Genomic DNA, 19,171 nt, shown 5'->3' on the forward strand with positions numbered 1-19,171 from the left:
TGGAGGAGGGAAGTTGCCTACTGGGCATCTGTCCTGCGGCTCATTGAGGCCCATCCCCCAACAGAGGCAGGGACCTAGAGTGTGGATTTGATAGATGGTGCCTTCCCCAATACAACACACACACACACACACACACACACACACACACCTCGTTATCTCAACACGTGCAGAGCACCTGCTCCCTGTCAGGTGAGCACTGGGGTTTTCACTCGCTTGTTCATTAATGTATCACCATTTACTGGGCCACTTCTCTGCTGGGATTTAGAGATCCAGGAGGGACACACTCCTGCCCTAAGAAACAGGGTGAAGTTGAAAGTAAACCCTTAACTTACAGGCACAAGTCAGACATCCGGATGTCAGGCAAAACAGTTCTTGACTCTCTCCCCAGACTCTCACAGTCTCACGGAGCTTGCCTGGCTTGGGCAGGCCCCCTCCTCTCTGCCCTCCCTTTCTCTCTTGCCCGCTTCAGTCTGTAATCCCTCCGCCCCCAGCCTCCCCATCCCCCAGTCCTCCTTTCTAGAAACACTCCCCCCCGCCCCCCACTGCTGTCAGTTGTTTCCCCACGATGGAGCTGGGAGGGCTTGCTACGGTCCTGGGAAAAGGAGGTTGGCTGGGCTGGCCTGACGGAAGGTGGCCCTCATGAGTCTCAGGGGGAAGTACTCACACCACAAATAAAATCTTTGCCTGCTGGGACCAGCCTTTACACCATAAAGCCTGTGCTTGGTGATGCTAACAGAGTTTCTGCCTCTTGCCCTGCTCCCAACCAAAGACCCCCTCCCTTGATCCTAGCTTAGTGTGGGCTGGAGGTTCCTACTCCGTCCCAGGAGAGGAGGAGAAGAAAATCCCTGTCCAGTCACCCTGCAAATAGCCGGTGACGACATTAGCCTGGTAGGTGCTGCCCTGGGGGGTGAGTGCTGAGCTCTGCAGGGGCCTCATTTTACAGGGGATCTGGGAATGATGGCTGCAGGGACTGACAGCTTGTGACCTGAAGGGTGGAAGGCAGTGAGGAGGAGGAGGGCAGGGAAGAGCGTACCAGGCAAGTTAGCACTCCCTCCCTCCCTCCCTCTCTCGCCTGACCCTCTTGCTGTCTCTCTGCAGAGGAGTTCCTGCTGAGGATGTGAGGACCCGTCTTTCTGCGCTGCCAGGCAGGGTGGCCAAGGAGGACTGGACTCTGGACCTGGAGCCCCGGGATCCAGCTCACGTGCACACCACGTACATTTTGGAGGCCTCTCATGGCGCCTATGCTAGGTGCCAATGGTGCCCAGAGGAACAGAATGTGCTGGGGATCCTCCAGGAGCTCCGTGCCTGTGGCAGGGGAGGCCTCGAAGGAGGAGCCCCGGTCTCTTGAGCGCTCCTGTCCCTCGTCCTCATCCATTCCCTCGCCTTGCTGCCGGGGTCCCCCTTCCCTGAGCTTTCGTGTGTTTTGGGAGAAATCACTGAACCAGGACAGTAATATAACTCCCAGCCCCTCTCCTTCCACCCCTCCCCTGCTTTGTTTTAACTTGCAGCAGATCCCTGTGGTGGGCGAGCCAGAGAGCTGCCCACAGAGCAGAGGCCCTGCCTTCCGTGGTCTCCACGCAGCACCCACTCCGTCCCTTGCTGACAGATGTTCTGGATGACAACAGAGGAAACAGACACGCTCGGTTCGAGAACCCCGGGATACGGTGCTCCTGTCTCCTCCCACCGGTCCAGCTAGCTTCCCTGCTGGACCCGTAGAGGATGGGGGGACACAAGGCACTGGAGCCTTTAGCCGGGAGGCCGCTGACCAGGTGGCCCCGGGGTGGGGGTGGGAAGCAGGCATAGGGGCAGTTAGGATGGCCCCTGTTCTCTGGCGTGCCTGAGCCTGAGGCTGGCATTGTGTTCAGGCTTCCAGTGTGCTCAGAGTGCTAAGGCTCACCCTCCAGGAGCCCCGGGGCTGCCACGATAAAGCTAGCGGGGCACCCTGTGAATTGGTGTGCCGCTTCCTTCACCAGGGCCCATCGCCAGCTCAGGGGAGAGTGGGCATGGAAGCCCTTGGAAGCCCAGGCAGATTTCCCGGGGCGGACTCTGGGGCAGGTGCCGGAGACAGGCTTTCCCGGGGAGAGGAGAGCAAGTCTGGGGGCCCCGGTGGGTGCGGTCTGTTCGATACTAAGCCCCTTGTCTTGCTTGGCAGAAGACGGTATTTGCATGTAGCTCATTACAGATGTTCTGAGCCACCCCAGGCCTCCGCTCCCTTGTGCTTGGGGGGCCGGGTGCAAGCCGAGGGCTCGCGGGGCCCCTGCACCTGGGAGGACAGAGGGAAAGGCTTCTAGGCCCCTCCAATCCCAGGGAGGATTGTGGCAGTGGCGTCCAAGCAGAACTGTCTCGGCCACTCCACGGCCTTTGTGTCTGTGGACTTGGGGCTTCGGTGCCGTGGTCGAACCTCGAGTTTGCTTCTGATGAGAGGTCGGCTGTGCCTCTCCCCCTCAGTACTTGGGAAGCTTCCTCTAGCCCCACACTAGCTGTTTTGAGGGCTCCTGACGTTGCACGGGGTGGTTGGAATCTGGGACTGCATTTCTCTGGAGGGGAGCCCGCAGATTCCCCCGTCCTCAGCCGGCCCGAGGCTCTGCATCTGTGTGTGGGCTTTTCTGGACTCCAAAGAAATGACGGCTGGGCTGGGGGTGCTGCTAGGGCCAGTGGGCCCCGGGCCTCAGCTCTGAGACCACGGCCCGAGTTTTGGTCTGGCCCAGGGCTGGGGGCAAGCCTGCAGGCACCAGAGCTCCCAGGCCTACTTTTAGAGCTGGTGTTTGGGGTGACGGTTCAGGATGCTGCGGTCTGTGGAATAATAAACCTGCATCTGCTCGTGGGCTGCGGTGGGGCTGTGGTGTCTGCTTGTGGGCCCTGGTTGAGGGACTGGCCAAAGGGGGCAAGAGAGGCTGGGGGTCCTGTCTCTCTCTCTCACACACACAGTTTCTCTAAAACCTCTTGAGGGGCAGCCAAAGGGCTTCAGTTCTGGTGGGGCAGATCAAAGACCTTCTAGGACAAACCCTGAATTTCTAAAGCAGACTTCCAGAACCTTCCCTGAGCAGTGTATGGTAGAAGAAAGAGCCCGAACTCTGAGGTTAGGTCTTCCTGGCCTGCAGTCCTGCTCAGCCCCTTGTCTTCTGTGACCCACAGTTTCCTCATCTATAAAGCAGGGGAGATAATAATAGCTATGTCCAACTGCAGTGAGGATTCCGCAAAATGTCGACGCTTATGTAGTAAAGCCCAGCCGAGAGAGAAGTGGAGAGCTGGAGACATGGTCATCATGGCTGCACACCACAGTACTGCCCAAGCCCTCTCAAAAGCCCTCTTGCATTTTGATGGAGGACCCCAGGAGTCCCAAAGGGGTGGGGATGTGTGGGTGTGTGTGTGTGTGTAGGACGTGGGAGCGAGGGGTAGGGGCAGAGGGATGACTGCATTAGAATCGCCTGGGATGGTTTGAAAAGAAGGCTCATCGGGGCGGGGGGGGGGGTGGGAAAGGGGTAAAAAAGAAAGAAGATAAAGAAGGCTCCTTCCTGAGCCCCCATTGGAGTCTCCCAGTCAGGGAAGGTTGGTCAGAGTCGGGCGCCCCCTGGTGGCTCAGGTGCCGCACACAGACCGTCCCAGTCCTGGCCAGCCGCAGCTCCGGGAAGCGCCTCCCGTCGTCTGCCACGTCCAGCGTTCATTTAAGGTGTCTTGTGCCAAAGGGGAACTTGAAACCACCCTGTGGGCGTTGCCAGGGCCTATGATCACTGACCACTACCTTAGGGTCTTGGCAGGAATCTTCCAGGGCGGTAGGAAAGGATGCTCAGGGAGCAAGCAGAGGCCTCTCTGGGTATCTGGGCAGAAGGAACTTCAGTTTGCTGGAAAACAAGCCCAGGGAGGAGGCGTGAGTGGGGCTGGTGTGGGGGTGGCTGGGCCAGAGGGAAATGCAGCCCAAGCCCAGGCCTGGCCTCGGGTCCTCCACCTCCTGGGGATGGCTCGACAGCTGGAGGGCAGGCCTCCCGCTCTAGGAAGGCCTCCCTTAGCGGTCCCCTCATCCCTTTCTGGTCTCTAGGAAGGAAGGAAGTCGCCTGTGGGGACAGAAAAGCAAGTGGGGTGAAAGGTGTGTGTGTGGAGTGGGGGTCTTTCTAGAGATCATGACAACACAACACGTCCCTCACCCCCAGTCTCCCCTGGGCCCCTCTTGTCTGGGAGGAAAGCGGCTGGTGCACCGTCATCCTCATCTGGGCATTTGCAAGTTACAGGGGAATTGTCACTGTAAAAAAGTCTGGATGGAGCAATGCGTTATCAAAAGTTATCAAAAGAATACTTGGCTCCAGTGAGATTTCAGGTATCCACAGGGGGCGTCTCTTTTTGGTCAGGGACTCAGAGTCACCCGTCAGCTTGACCCAATAAGAAAAGTAAATAACAAAGGGGCATCCACCTTCTCCTTCCCACAAGATGGAAGGATGTTGGCCGTGTGGGGCCGGTGGTGTTCTGAGCACTAGGCTCACGCTGCCGTCGTGCTGAGATCGTGGCAGGATCATGCTAGGTTCATGGCCAGCACTTACTAGGGGCTATTCATATCCCTTGCATGGCGGACGGTATTATTAAGTTGTTAGGGCCGCTCCATGGGATTCTAGTTGCTGGAGGTAGAGACACGGAGGGTGAGAGTGCAGGTGAATGCCCGTCACCTACTTGCACACAGCAGAACTGGACGCAAACCCGTTGTCTCACTCTAAAGCTTAACTTGGCCCCTAACCATTTTCTTTGGCCTGTTCCACTGCACTGCAGTTATCCATCTTGACCACCTGGGGGCGCCACGGCCCCACACATGCGTGGTCTCACAGAGGCGCTCTTGAGAAGGCAGGCTGCTTTTACACAAAATTCATCACCGTTGCTATCCTCCGACTTAGCCACAGTAATAACAGCTACTATAAATTAAGCACTTACTATGTGCCAGGCCCTGCACTAAGCACTTTCCATACATTAATTCATATTTTCCTCACACCAGCTCTGTGATTTGAAACACCACTGTGCTTTGCAACTACGAGGCCAAGGTTCAAAACCAGGTCTGTCTTCAAGGCCCATCTCTTCACCGTCTCCTCGTAGGAGGCGCGAACTGCCTGGAGGCTGCACTGGGCTGGCAAGCTCGTTGTGCTTTGGTCAGCGCGGTGTCCTCAGACACCCTGAGTTTGAATGCTTTTTGGCAGGGCACCTTCCATTCGGCCGCGCCCTGGCCTGTTATCCTCAGTCCTTTGTTTATGTTACCTGCCCGACTCTGAGGTCATTTGCATTTGCACCTCCGTTGGTGCTAACATTTCATGGACTGGAATCAGATCTGGTTTGGGGAGGCACCCAGGAGAGATGACAAGAGGTTGTGGCCCAGTGTCATGCCAGGGATGTGGGAGGCAGTCCTGTCCTTCAGCGCTCTCCCCTGACAGGCGAGGAAACGTTCTCTGAGTCATTCCAGCACGCGAGGCACCATCAGATGCGCGGGTCTCCTGGGATGGGCGATGGTGAGCTGGAGGCAGACGAGGCACATTTGGACTTTGCAGCCTTCTCCCAGTGGAGTGATCTGGCTGTTTTATGCACCCGGACGGAATCCTTCCCAGTTTGTGTCCTTACAGTTCCCTTTCGCCTGGCCCTTGAACCGGTGAGTGGACTTAACCCTCACTGTGGGATTTCTAATCAGTACCAACCACTCTGTTCTGGCTGACCTGTGTCTCCCCTGTAACTCCTATGTTGAGGCCCTCAGCCCCAGTACCTAACAAGGTCACCATCTTTAGAGAGGAGGCCTTTAAAGAGGTGATTAAGGCAAAATGAGGCCATTAGGGTGGGCCCTCATCCAATTGGACTGGTGTCCCTATAAGAAGAGGAAATCTGGTCACACGGAGGGGGATGCTAAGGGCTCTTGTGCGCAGAGAAAAGACCAGGTGAGGACACGAGATAAGGCAGCCATCTGCGAGCCAAAGAGAGGAGCTTCGGAAGAAACCAAGCCTGCCGACACTTTGATCTTGGACTTCCAGGCTCCACTGTGAGAAAATAAATGTCTGTTGTGTAAGCCACCCAGTCTGTGGTGTTTCATTATGGCGCCCCTAGCAAACTGGTCCTCTGTCTTCATGGAAAGTGGGCCGGCCGGGGGCTTAGACAAGGGCTGGCTGAGCTGGGGATGTGAGTCTGGCCAAGGGCCAGCCTGAGAGAGGAAGATGAGGGAGCATGACCCCGTCCTCCCAGCCCCCACCCCCACGAGACACTTCCGGGGCACAATTACTTGAAGTGCTTTGTCCCCCACGTCCTCCTCCCATTAGTGATGGGCGCCACTGTTTCTTCATGGACAAGAGCGCCAGGAAGCTGAGTTCCTGCCTTCTGATTACAAAAAATATGGTCTGTAAGACCGAAGTTGGAGGCGAGATGCCGTATCTAGCTCGCAGGTTGGAAGGGCCCACTCGGGGCCGGCACAGCAAAGACCCTCAAAATGTGCACCATTGTGCCGTCTCGAGATGTAGAGACAGAAAATCTGAAAGCTACCAGGGAAGGAGGAACACGAAGTGACAAAGAGCGGAGAAGCAGATGACAGCAGTCTCCCCAGCAGCAAAGCTGGAGACCAGGAGGCCATGAAGCAGTGCCTTGGGTCGCAGAGAAAGACACTTTCACCCAGTCAAACCAGGGGCCGGGGGCGCAGGGAGAATGAAAATGATGGCGGAACTGCACCTTTATTCTCCATCTGCCCTTTCTGAGAAAGCCAAGGGCAGATATGCCCCGCCACCACGGAGAAGCGACGCCAGAGAGAGGGCTCGATGGAACCCAGAAAGGAGAGAGCCCTCTGGTGGGCGAGAGCAGAGGGGTTTGTGCATCACCAGCACAGAAAGGAAGCTTCAGGGCGAGGCCACCTCCAGAAAGAGGACAGACTGGCACCAGCATCCGAGCACGGGCAGAGTGAGTCACAGGGCCGTGAGGTCCCAGAGGCTCATGTGGCAGAGACTGGGAAAGTGACCACTCGAGAAACGAGAAGCAAAAGCAGAAAATTATTCAAGGAAAAAATACGATTCAGGTACACGGCTTGGTCCAGCAGTGAGCGTTAGCTTACGTGACGGCACCTCGGAAGCAGGGGACGCTGACCCACAGTTAATACTGCAGGATGCGGGAAGGGGGACGTGGCACACAGACAGCGGGCAGCCGAGCCGCAGTCTGCAGGGGTGCCCTCCGCCCCGCCTCCCTCCTCACCACTGCGTGCCACTTCTGAGTGACTGCCCTTCTGCCTCTGGTGGCTTTGGGGTTATTTATTTGGGGAGGTTTAGGGAGCAGAGCTGTGTAATAACGGAGGTGCTGGGCAGGCTTTTTAAAGCCCCCGAACCTATAACTGTGTGCCAGATTCGTTGCATGTGAACTCTTCCAAATTTTCAAGAACATTTCATTCCCACATTAACTTATGCATGGATACATATGTGCCGTGCGTGAGGATGTGCAGTTGTGTGGTTTGTGCGTGTGATTTTGGCTCAGGTCGTGATCCCAGTGTTGTGGGATAGAGCCCCATGACGAGTTCCATCCTAAGCATGGAGGCTGCTTGGGATTCTCTCTCTCTCCCCCTCTGCTCTTCACCCCCTCAGGCTCTCTGCCCCCTTAAAATATATATATATATATATATATATATATATATATATATATGCACTGTGTGTCCACCGGGTGGGTGAAAGGAATATATTTGTATGCATGTGCACGGTGGGTTTGTGTGTATGAACGTAGTGTGCATATGTGTGATGTATGCATGCACATGCTCATGTGTGTGGTGTCGTTGCATGATATGCATGCACACGTAGCATACATGTGTGCATGGGCGTCGTGTGCGTGTGGTATGTGATGTGTCTGGTGTGCACGTCCACGTGCTATGCATTATGTACCGTGAATGCGTGTGATGTGTGTGCACGTGCACATGCGTGCTCGTAGGGTGCAGGCGTGTGTAATGTGCCCCCGTGTGAGTGTGATGTGTGTGCATGTATTTGTGTTTGGGCACAGTGCACACGTGTGTCCTCTCCTACATGCACACCAACTACACATACACACACCGCATGCATGTCGCATCTTGTACTCACAAGCACACCACACAGACGTGCACCCTGCAGACCTACAGGTGCGCAGCACAAGCCTGCAGATACAGACACACCACACGTGCACACCTTGCCACCCTACACACAACCCACACACAGGGGCACGTTACCCATGCTCACACCACCTCTGCACGCACAGCACCCTCAGCCAACCCCACCTTACAGGGAGCCCGGTTGGCCCAGACCCGGCAGGTGAGAACATGCACTGTGCCTGAGGTTCACCTTCAACCTGAGGACAGCCGCCCCTGTTCCTGCCTCTGAGATCCCCCACGCAGCTCTGTGGACTCAGCCTCAGCTTCTTCTAGAGAGAATTCTTTGGGATTCACAATCACAGAGAATCACAATCACAGAGCCACGGCCTCTGGGGGTCCTGAATCAGGAAAGCACGGCACTCTAGAACCACATGTCAGTGCTCTGGCTCAGTCCCGGTCACTGGAGGGGGCGCAGCCCAGATATCGCCTCCCCCAGGAAGACGCTGCGGACCCTGGCTAGCCTGGGGGCCCCTCTTCTGCCTTCTCCCGGCCCCTTTTCGTACTCGTCACATAGTATTGTGAATTTTATATTTTTATGGTTTATAATATACACTTATACTTTTATAGCTGACTATTACCTTTTTCCTTCTCTGCTACCACAGCTAGGGAACTCGTAGGGGTGGAATCTGTGTGTGATTCCCCAGGCATCCCCGGTGCTCATCTGGGGCAGAAAGTAACCGCTCACCTGTTTTTAGTCTTGCTGAATGAACACATTGAATTTCAGCACAGTAGACTCTTTTTTTTTTTTTTTTAACTGTTTATTTTTGAGAGAGAGACAGAGTGCCAGCAGGGGAGGGGCAGAGAGAGAGAGAGAGGGAGACACACACAGAATCTGAAGCAGGCTCCAGGCTCTGAGCTGTCGGCACCGAGCCTGACGCGGGGCTTGAACCCACGAACCGTGAGATCTTGACCTGAGCTGAAGTTGGATGCTTAACCAACTGAGCCATCCAGGCGACTCATCTTTTTTTTTTTTTTTTTTTTTTTTTTTTTTAAGATATAACTGGACTGTTGACCACGACTAGTTCTTTTTTTTTTTTTTTTAATCAAAGTTCATTTATTTGAGAGAGAGAGAGAGAGAGAAAGAGCACATGGGAGGGGCCGAGAGAGAGGGAGAGAGAGAGAATCCCAAGCAAAGCTCCACACTGTCGGCACAGAGCTTGTCACGGGGGGCTCGAACTCCTAAACTGCGAGATCATGACCTGAGTCGAAATCAACAGTCAGTCGCTTAGCCGACTGAGCCACCCAGGCGCCCACATTGTGGACTCTTTAATTAAAGAGTAATTGGAAGGCCCCTCCGTGCCGTGTTGTCCATCTTCCAATCTAATGTGGAACTTCCTGTGGAGCTCCAGGGAGGGATTAGTGCTGGACACTCTTGGGACCAGCCACCCCTTCCTCTGGGGTCTGGAGGCTTGGCCTTTGCCCAAGCTGTGCCTCTGCTGGGATTCCAGTCTGTCTGTGGGAGGAGGTGGAAAAATCTGAAGCAGGTGCATGACACCTGGAAGGGTCGGCTCCATGGACAGGGCGGATGGGCTGCAGGGGCTGACGGTCCTTACAATGTCAGGGGCACCGCTCTAAGGTCCAGACGCAGACTGGCGTTGGCAGATTGGGGGTGCCACCGGACAACCCCTGACATCTGCAGGCAGGGTATTTAGACTCCACTTAGGCATCTCGGAGCGCCCGTTGCAATGGAGAGGTCAGCCTTGGCACGTGGACACGTCCAAAGGCCAGGGCAGCAACGGGGGGCCGGCAAGAACCTGAGAGCTTTACACTCATTATTTTGGGTTGTCTGTGTGGATCCCAATGACACTGTTTTCTCAAATGTAGAAGCAAGAGTCGAATATTAAACTAAGTCATCACCGTGTTACTGACAAGCTCCACACAGGAAAGGAAATTGTAACCACATGAAATATTTATGCTTCGCATCGCAATGATGCTACTGACATGACAGCATGTTGTTTTTGTTGTTGGTTTGGTTCTCTTTTTTCTTTTTCCAAAGTGGATTACAAAATGCCCTCCAGTGAGGAAACTGCTCACAGAGAGATTGCGCCCCAGCCCCGGGGCTGTTATCTGGGAGAAAGGAGGTGACGGTGATGGGTGGTGGCAGAGGGAGAGGCCCTGAGAGCTGACGGGGTGGGGGTGGGGATGGGAGGGCTCCTCCATACCAAGAAACTCATTTTTCCAGATACAGTTAAAATAGTCACATAATTATTATTATTATTATTATTTTTTTTTTTTTTTTGGTATCACCACTGAACATCTGTTGGGAAATCTGGGTTAGACGCCCTTGTCTGGGCTGCCCCTTACGTTCAGGTTGGGAGCATCCTCAGGGCTCCCCGAACCCAGATCTCGCCTCCCCCAGGCAGATGCGCCCTGCGCGGCCAGCCCCCCGCCCCCGTTGACCGCCATCGTCACCAGCAGGCGTGTGTGGGCGCCACTGCTGTCCTACTTCTGCAGACGCGACACGGAGGCACAGTCATCCACACAGACCCTCCCCTCCGGGCGAGTACACGGCAGGTGACGCTGGGCCCAGATCCCGCTGACGTCAAGGGCAGAGCTGCTGCCACAAGGCACCTCGGAAGGCCTGGGTCTGGCTTGCCAAGCGCATGAAGGAACAGACGGAGTTTCAACTTTTCGGAAGTTTTATTAGAAAGGAACGGAGAGAAGCACTGGGCGCCGGGACGGACACCCGCCAGGGCCAGGGAACAGCTGCAAACAACACTAAGAACCAAAACCCAAACCGAACCCGAAAACCACACACACTTGATGATAGACTGCATTTCTGTTCTCAACTTTTCTCCATAAATAGACAAAGGTCGGTGTTGGCAATTTTAAATAGACGGACGTAGGGTTAAGAAAAAAAGCGCAACGTCTCCCAGTGTGGCTACAAGTCGTCCGGCACGTGCTGTACAGGCGGGGAGCCGGTTTGGCCGCTGCTTGGTGCACCTCTCCCATAAGAGAAGACTTAAACAAAAATGTGCTAAGGGTCATAGAAAATGGTTGTCACCTTAAAAGGAAACTACTCCCCTCCCCCACAAAATAATCTCACAGCTGTCTTCACGGTTCTAAAACACTTAGTCAACTACTTACGTGGAGCCAATAGTCTAGACGTTTCATAATCTTTGTTCACACTGTAAAACCGCATGTGCACGTCTGTGGCCGGGCGGCCCCGGGCCCGTGCATCTGGGGGTGGGTTTCTGTCAGAAGGCGACCCCTCCGGGGGCAGCCCACGCGAGCCTGGGCTGGGGCCAGACGTCCAGATGCAGAGTACAGCGTGCAGGGCGAGGAGCGGGGTCCACGGTAACCCTGGAGCAAGCAGGTCGGGGACAGAAGGTTCCTGCAGGTTCTTTGGGCTGGCGGCGGGGCGGCGGGCTGCCTCTGCAGAGTCTGGTGTGAGGTGGAGGAAGAGACGAGGCCCCGGGGCGTCCGTGTGTCACTGCCGTCTCTTTCTGGTCACCCCGCTTCCTGCCAAGCCTCCCCTTCTGCTGTGGGCCCTTCAGGCTCGGAGCAGTGCCCCTCCAGCAAGCCTCAGGGAGGAGAGGGGAGGCGGGATTAGGTGAGGTAGAGCGATTTATCCCTGGGGAGCAGGCTGGGGAGAGAGGAGGGGCTGTCAGAGCTGGGGGAGCCCAGCCAGGCGCCCTCCGGCTCCCAGGGACCTGAACGCACGCACGGCCTGGAGCGGAGGGTGCCAGGCCACCTGTTCACTAGCCTTCACCCTCACCCTGGATGCGCTGCCCCTCTGGAGACCACTGGTCCCTCCCTGATGGGCCACCAGGCACAACCAAACTCCCCTCCTGGAACCCTGGCTGGGGACCACGAGGTCCTCAGTGCTGGGGGAAGGTGGCTGCGAGCGCCTGTCCTTCAGAGAAGGTGTTCCAACCACACCCCAGCTCTCAGGTCCGTGTGGAGTCGGTTTCCATTTGTAAATTCCACATGGAATCCGAGGAGGGCAGGAAGGTGCCTTCTGTGTTTTTAAAATAGGACGCTCAGGGCGCGTGGGTGTCTCAGTCAGTCAGGCATCCGACTTCGGCTCAGGTCACGATCTCACGGTTCATGGGTTCAAGCCCCGCATCGGGCTCCATGCTGACAGCTCGGAGCCTGGAGCCTGCTTCGGATTCTATGTCTCCCTCCCTCTCTGCCCCTCCCCTGCTCACACTCTGTCTCTTAAAAATCAATAAACATTAAAAAAATTTTTTTACAAATAGGATGCCCATCTGTGAGAGCGGGAGACCTTGAGGGCCTTGTGCCAAGTGACATAAGTCCGAGAAAGATGAGAAAGACCAGTATCAGATGATCTCACTTACATGTCGAGTCTAAACAAACCCCAAACCAAGCTGATAGACACAGAGAACAGACTGCTGGGTGCCAGAGACGGGGGGGGATGGGTAAAATGGGTGAAGGCTCCAAAGGTATAAATAAACTTCCAGCTCGAAGATGAATACGTCTTGGGGATACCGTGTACAGCAGGGGACCTCGGTTACTAATACTGTATTTTTGTAAATTTATACGCTTGAAAGCTGCTAAGAGAGTAGATCTGAAAGGTTCTCCGGACAAGAAAAGAATCTGTAACTCTGAGTGGCAACAGACGTTACCTAGACTCTCTGTGGTGATCATCTCCCAGGAAGCGCAAGTCTGATTCGATCACTCTGTGGTACACCTGAAACTAATACGCCAGCTCTACCTCCACTTAAAACATAAGTAAAATAGGGCACAGCTGTGGGCTGCCCTCCGTGTTGGGGGGAAGCTCGGACGCATTCCCTAATGTCCATCGTAGAGCCCCCAGCCCCACACTCTGACTCTTGGGAAGGGAGCCCGTGGAGGGAGGGTCTGCACCTGCCCAGGTAGGGGGACAGGAATTCCCGCTGAGCGCAGTCTGCCCACCCAGGCAGAGTCTGTGGCCGGGCACTGGCCCTCGGCAGCGGGGCACGAGCCCTGTCTGCTTGCTCCCTGGCGGGCTCGGCCGGGTGAGGAACAGAGAGGCCGACAGCCAGGCTTAGGGGCAGCTGGAGCCCGGCAACAGAGAGCACCTCCTGTCCACCAAACATGACCATCCAGACTTCCAGGGTGTGGGGCTGCTGCTGGGACCACATACCCAGGGTGTGGCCACAGGGTTAGTTCTTGCCAGGGGATGGCAGTCAGGGCTGGTGGGTAGAGGAATAAGGTGCCATCCGTACCCCATTTCCCTCTTCTGAAATGAGGGGTCACTGTCTCTTGGGTCAGGAAGACCTTCTAGAGGAAGGAAAGTTAGCGTGGCATTGACAGGCTAAGAGGCTGAGAATGAAGGATGGGAGAGGAGGTCGGAGGACGAGGTCCACATGAGGACCAGGGACCAGCCAAGTCGGGGGGGGGAGTGTCAGAGGGGGTGCTGGGCTGCAGCGGGCGGTAGGGGTACCAGTAAGGTCTGCGGCTCCCCTTGTTGGCCCCTTGGCCCTTCTTGCTCGTGCCTCCCCCAGACCCCCTCTCCTGCCCTCCCCAGAGAGCTGCCCGGGGGTGGACGAGACCTGTCTTGCCTGGGGGCCACACCCCCTGGGGCAGCCCAGAGCCAATGGCTGACAGACACGGGTACAAAAAGCCCTAACCTCAGAGCGGGACCAAGTCTGCAGGGCCATCTGTGGCCGAGCTCCGAGCTCACGGTGGATCAGGCTGAAGTGAGTCTGTGGCTGAGCTCTCTCAGCTCCCTCCGGGGCCCTGTCCTGCCCCTCTCCCTCCCCTTCTCCCACAAGCTCTCCCTCTGCACCATCGAAGGCACCCCGCATCAGCTCTGCTTCCAGGGAACCTGACTGAGGACAGAGGAGCCATCGGCGAGTGTCACGTGGTGGCACCGGTGAGACAACCAGGACGGAAGGAGGAAAAGGAAGACTGAAGCTGGCGCCGTCTCCCAGGCCCTGGCGTCAGACCAGCGGAGTCCTTCTGGGGTCTTGCTTCGTCCTGTGTCTTCTCGCAAGACTGCGGGCACCCCCGGGGCACTCCCGCAGGGCTGACAGTGACCCGCAGAGCCTTGCCCCTCCCGTCCCCTGGCAGCCCTGGGGCTGCGGCGGAGGCCAGGGCGAGGACCCACCTGCACGTGCTGACGCCACACTCCGCGCTGGGGTAACTGCTGTCCCAGTCTCCGCTGCTGCTTGGGGGATTGGACGGGCCGGGCGAGCGGGATCCGGACCCACTGGGGAACTCGGAGATGTGAGGGAAGTCCTGCCCAGGGGAAAGGAGGCAGGTGAGCAAAGGGGAGAAAATGGGGTGCACATCTCCAGCAGCGAGCGGGGGATGGGAACTCTATGTGCCTGAGGGTGTTCACAGAGACACTTCCTCCGCCCTCTACAAAACCTCCACTCTGCCTCTCTGCCTGGAATGCTTCTTCCTTTTCCCTAGCAGAGCACCTTCTGGAAAATTCAACCCTCCTAGCTGCATCAGCGGGGTGAAGGACTCTTGCTTTCAGGGCCTTTCCTTTTCTGGCCTTGGTTTCCCAGTCTATAAAATGGAGTTATCGTGCTGAGCCACACAAGTCTCGTAAGAGTATCTGTGGAACAATCAGTGGGGTCAGACTTTGAAGGCGCTGGGGAGAGTCAGGGGCTGGGGCTGGTCTGGCAGAAGCTGCATGGCTTTCAGCCCCTCAGGCCAGAGAGCAGAAATGGACAGAGGAGAAGAGGAGGGCCTGGGACATCCTAAGGATCCAAAGCATCTGTCTGGGAACTTGTCAACTGTTCACTGTAGCCGGTATATCTCGAGGAAGGTAGGCTAGAGCCAGTTCATAGATGTGACTGAGGCTCAGAGAGAGGTAAGGAGCCTAGGTTGGTGAGGGGCAGGGCCAGTATCTGAAATCCCAAGCCACCTCCCTTCCCCACGAGGGGTCCTGAAGGGCATGTTCCTACTGGGCCGTCCTTACCTGTGGCCCTGGAGGTGAGGGGCTCATAGCCAGCTGCACCTGCAGTGCCATGGGGGTGGGCAGGACAGGAGCCTGGGGGGCTGGAGACATGCTAACAGGCGGACTGAGGAGGGCACCCTGGGCATGGGGCGGCAGCGGCAGCTGCTGGTGCAGTGGAGGGCTGAGAGGGAAGGAGGGGGGCGGTGGCGGGGACGCGCTGAGGCCAGGCAGCAGTGACTTGGAGCTCAGCGTCCGGGCAAGGCTGGCGGGAGAGGCCCCGCTGCGGAAGGCCTGCAGGTCCGATGGCGTCAGGAAGGAGGCCAGGCCCGGCATGGCATAAAGGGGCTGCTTGGGTGGCAGCATTTTGGCCGGCGGGTTTGCCTGAGTGCCCTTGGTCTCGCCCTGGTCTGGGGAGCTCTGCAAGGAGACAGACACCAATTATTCTGGGGAAGACGGATAAGCCAGAACTTGGGGCCATGAGACCAGCGGGGTCTGCAAACCACTGCCATGGCCCCTGGCTGGCTCTCTGACCCCTTGGCAGGGAGCTATGGGCTAACCGGAGGTAATTCTGGGTCCTCAGTGCACTTGGCTCTGACCATCCAACCACCTCCTGCACTAATCCCTGGGCTTTCCCTGCCCATGAGGCCCATACTCCTCAGCCTGGCCCGTGAGGCCAGCACCATCCAGCTGGGACATCCTCTATTTATGCTCCTCTACGGCCTCTATGCCTTTGCACGTGCTGTTCCCTCAACTTGGAACACCCCCCTCCCCCCACTTGACGCTTTAGGGCCTAACCCACCTGCCATGTCCTCTAGGATAGCTTTCAGACAACGCCCCTACGCTCATCATGTCAGGCAAGTTGCTTAACCTCACTGAACACTGGGTTCTTGGAAGAATTAAATGAAACGAGATACAGGTAAAGTGCTCAGCATGAGCGCAGCACATAGTAGGCACACCGGAGAAGTGACCACATTGGTCTTATCCACTCTCTCCACAAACTATAGCTCTGACCGTTCTCATGGGCCTCAGTTCTTGCTCTATCCCTTGGGGGGTGCCACCCTCATCACGGCCAGGCCTACGGTCCAGGGTGTTACCTTGGATACGAGGCTGGCCCTGTAGGCTGCCAGAGCCTTCAGATACTCCTTTTTTGCTGCCTCGGTCTTCCTCTTGTAGGCCTGAAAAATTCAAGACATGGGCAACACTGGGGAGGGCTCCGGCGATCAGCCCGAGGTCCCGAAGCTGGTAACTGGAATCTGCCTAGGGCTGGTTCTGCTCCCTATCCTCCCTGGATGCCCACGAGAGGAGCCATGGGCACATGGTAGCTGGGAGAGGAAGCTCTGGTCTGGACTCCAGACTCACACAGTTGGAGCGACAAGACGGACGGAGATGCTTATTCGTGTTTTACAGATGAGGAAGCCGAAATCCAGACTGGTTAAGTCACTAGAGAACGCAGCTGGCAAACAGCAGAACTGGAATAGCTTCCCAGCTTACAGGTGGGCAAACTGAGTCCAGGAAAAGACCTCCGTAAGAGCGTCTTCCTGGTTTCAGACATTCCAAGTCTGTCACTGGCTCCAGGGCCTCAAAGCCTCGGGGGATGGTCCCCAAAGGGACAGAGACTCACCTGCTTCTGCTCCTCTCCCAAGCTGTCCCACATAGAGGCCACGATTTTGGACACATCTCCAAAGGTGGCACTGGGGTTCTGTCCCTTGATGGCGGCCTGAGTGTCTCTGAAGAAGAGCGCATAGGCTGACACAGGCTTCTGAGGCTCGTTGGGGTCCTTCTTCTTCTTCTTCTTTGGGTTCTTGGTCTTTTTTCCTGGGTCAGCCGAGGGTCTCTTCTCTCCGGACATCTGCGCAGGTGAGAGGAGTCAGAAAAACAGAGAAGCTGGGGGCCTCCTGTCAAAGGTTACCCACCCCAGCCTGAGGCAGAGGGGACCTTCCTCAGCAGCCCACCACCTCCCTGTCTGACTCCACGCATGCATGGGCAGTGGTGGGCTGGCCACCACCCTGGGCTTGAACACATGGTCATGCTCCTCACTCTCTAGGTGAGGGAGGCAACAGACATACGCACAGGCTGGGTAGGAGCCAGCAACTCCGGGGTTTGTGCTTAACTCATTAATGAAAATCAGCAAGGCAGCAAAGTTGAGTCAAAGAAATACAAGCAAAACTGCCCTACAGAGTAATGAAACTATCGCTTTGGGGGCTTTTAATCTTTTCTACGGGGCAGAAGTCATTTGCATCCCTACAGGGAAAAATTCATTTGCCTTGTAATCAGAGGAAAACAGTTTACATCTCTACCCCTTCTTTCCCAAGTTAACATCTGACTTTACAGGGTGTCAAGTCCCCTAATCGATCATGAGTAATGAATCACAACAGCGGCACATTCTCCCAGAGGACCGGTAATTCTGGAGCAAGCCTGCTGGACAATGCTGTGGTACGCCACTGAAAGAGCGTGCAGCTGTTGTTCAGGGCCCGACTTCCAAGTTTTATATATATTTTTCTTAACAGCTCTCCTTTCTTGTGATCACAAATCATCCCCAAAGATGATCCTTAACCACAGAAGATCAGGGTCTCCCGCCAATTTTCAGGTGTGCAACTTGGGGCAGGGGGCATAGTCCCCGGGGGCCCCTGTGACATGGCTGGATGGGAAAGGGGTTATGTGACTCGCTCGGTGTGGCCTCACTCTGGACACCTGGCCTTCAGGAGCAATCAGACTCCAGGACTGCAATCCCGTGAGTGTCGGACTCAGGGCTTGCAGGATGGGTACAGCATAGGGATGCTCACCACAGACCTCAGCAGGCCCCCAAAAGGACCCTTCAGGCCACACAGGAGGGACCAGGAACTTTGGTCAAAGGCCCTGGATCCTGCAATGAGGACTGTCAGCCTGCACCAAGCAGATGAAAGTGACGCCGGGAACTGATAGGGAAACCGTGGGCCACTAGACAAGATTCAGGCCTCCGAGTCTGCGGGACAGTGAGGGGCAGTCTGCAGCAGAGCCCGTTCTGTTCCTGCCTCTATGTGCAGCTGGCCGCCCTCCGGGCCCGGTTGTGTCCACCCCAGGAGAGGCTCTAGCAGGAGGAGGGATGTGGATACACCGCTGGATGAGGAAGAGATGACAGGGCACTACAGGTGGCCAAGAGCACATCAGCTGGAGCCAGACTGTGACCACCTCAGTCTGAATCCTGTTTTGGTGACGCTGGAGAAGTTACACAATCTCTCTGGGCCTCAGTTTTCCCATCGGCCAACTGGAGACAGATGATGGCACCTACCGCCAGGACTGTGGTGAGGATTACATGGATGCATACTTGTTATGTGCTTAGAACAGTGTCTGGCCCCAAGTGTCCATTAAATAAAAAATAAAATAAAAACGGCTCCTGTCTGGCCTACGGCAGAGACCAAATTATCCTGAGGATGAAGCTGAACCGGATCCAGATGCGCCTCCCCCTGCCCCCCCCCCCACACCCCAAGCCCAGGAGGTCAGGGTCTCTGCTAGAGGGGACAGGCGCCATGGCTCCTGCTCCCAGGCGTCTGCAGGGCCACCGTGTGGAAAGGGGTGAGAGGCCCTTATGAAGAAGGAAGGGAGGCGGAAGTGGTGGGATCAAGTTTATTCTGCCACGGGCTCATTGGGAGGCTCCCAGTGACAGCTTCCATCCTGGGCCTTTCTGGGCCTCTGTTTTTGGCCCCAGTAAAACAAGATGCTTTCCAACAGCCAGGGGCATTTGTCAGTGCAAAGAAAGGACAAGCCTGGACAGCTGGTGACCTCTCCCCTCCGACCTGTTCTTAAGAGGCAGGACCACCCATGACTCCAGGGATGTTGGGGGGGGGCGTGTCCCCAGTGACTGGGGTGGTGGTGTTCGTTTTTAGTGCCCCATCCTGTGGTCAGCACAGTCCAGAGATGCCTTCGCTGGGCCACCCATTTTTATCAGCACATTTTCTCCTAAAAGGCCAATGTGGCCCTAAGATGTGACTCTGAGGATCTTGTCAAAGATGCTCAGCAAATTTAGCAGCTGAAGCCAGGTATCCCGAGTTCCAGTCACCACCATCCCCACTGCCCAGGCGTTCCAGCCAGTGGGCCCCGTTCTACCTGCTGATTTTCCTCCTCCATGTCTTCCAGCAAAGGGTACAGTTAGACCCTTCTAGTCTTGTGTAGAGGTAGGTGATGCCAATTTCCACGCACGGCCCACCCACCTGCTGACAGGAGGGCATCAGTTAGGG

At 56.2% G+C, this 19,171-nt stretch overlaps 2 protein-coding genes across 15 annotated transcripts in view; one reads left to right on the top strand and one right to left on the bottom strand.

The window, feature by feature from the left end:
- JPH2 (junctophilin 2) overlaps positions 1 to 6,029 on the top strand; it is a 72,524-nt gene extending 66,495 nt beyond the window's left edge. The window contains exon 6 of the mRNA XM_023251216.2: positions 1,099 to 6,029. The gene's annotated coding sequence lies outside the window, so the exon portion shown is untranslated. The remainder of the gene's footprint in view (positions 1 to 1,098) is intronic.
- A 5,286-nt stretch (positions 6,030 to 11,315) lies between these two features.
- TOX2 (TOX high mobility group box family member 2) overlaps positions 11,316 to 19,171 on the bottom strand; it is a 275,373-nt gene continuing 267,517 nt past the window's right edge. For 13 of the 14 annotated variants that reach the window (XM_045053582.1, XM_045053586.1, XM_045053583.1 and 10 more), the window contains 5 exons: positions 16,579 to 16,806; positions 16,052 to 16,132; positions 14,979 to 15,374; positions 14,157 to 14,287; positions 11,316 to 11,687 (listed from right to left, as the gene is read on the bottom strand). In XM_045053582.1, coding sequence (XP_044909517.1) covers positions 11,651 to 11,687; positions 14,157 to 14,287; positions 14,979 to 15,374; positions 16,052 to 16,132; positions 16,579 to 16,806 — 873 coding nt within the window. In that variant the 3' untranslated portion in view covers positions 11,316 to 11,650. The remainder of the gene's footprint in view (positions 11,688 to 14,156; positions 14,288 to 14,978; positions 15,375 to 16,051; positions 16,133 to 16,578; positions 16,807 to 19,171) is intronic. The other variant, XM_045053581.1, reaches the window with a different exon arrangement.

This window comes from Felis catus, chromosome A3 (genome assembly GCF_018350175.1).
Source record: "Felis catus isolate Fca126 chromosome A3, F.catus_Fca126_mat1.0, whole genome shotgun sequence".
Taxonomy (NCBI): domain Eukaryota; kingdom Metazoa; phylum Chordata; class Mammalia; order Carnivora; family Felidae; genus Felis; species Felis catus.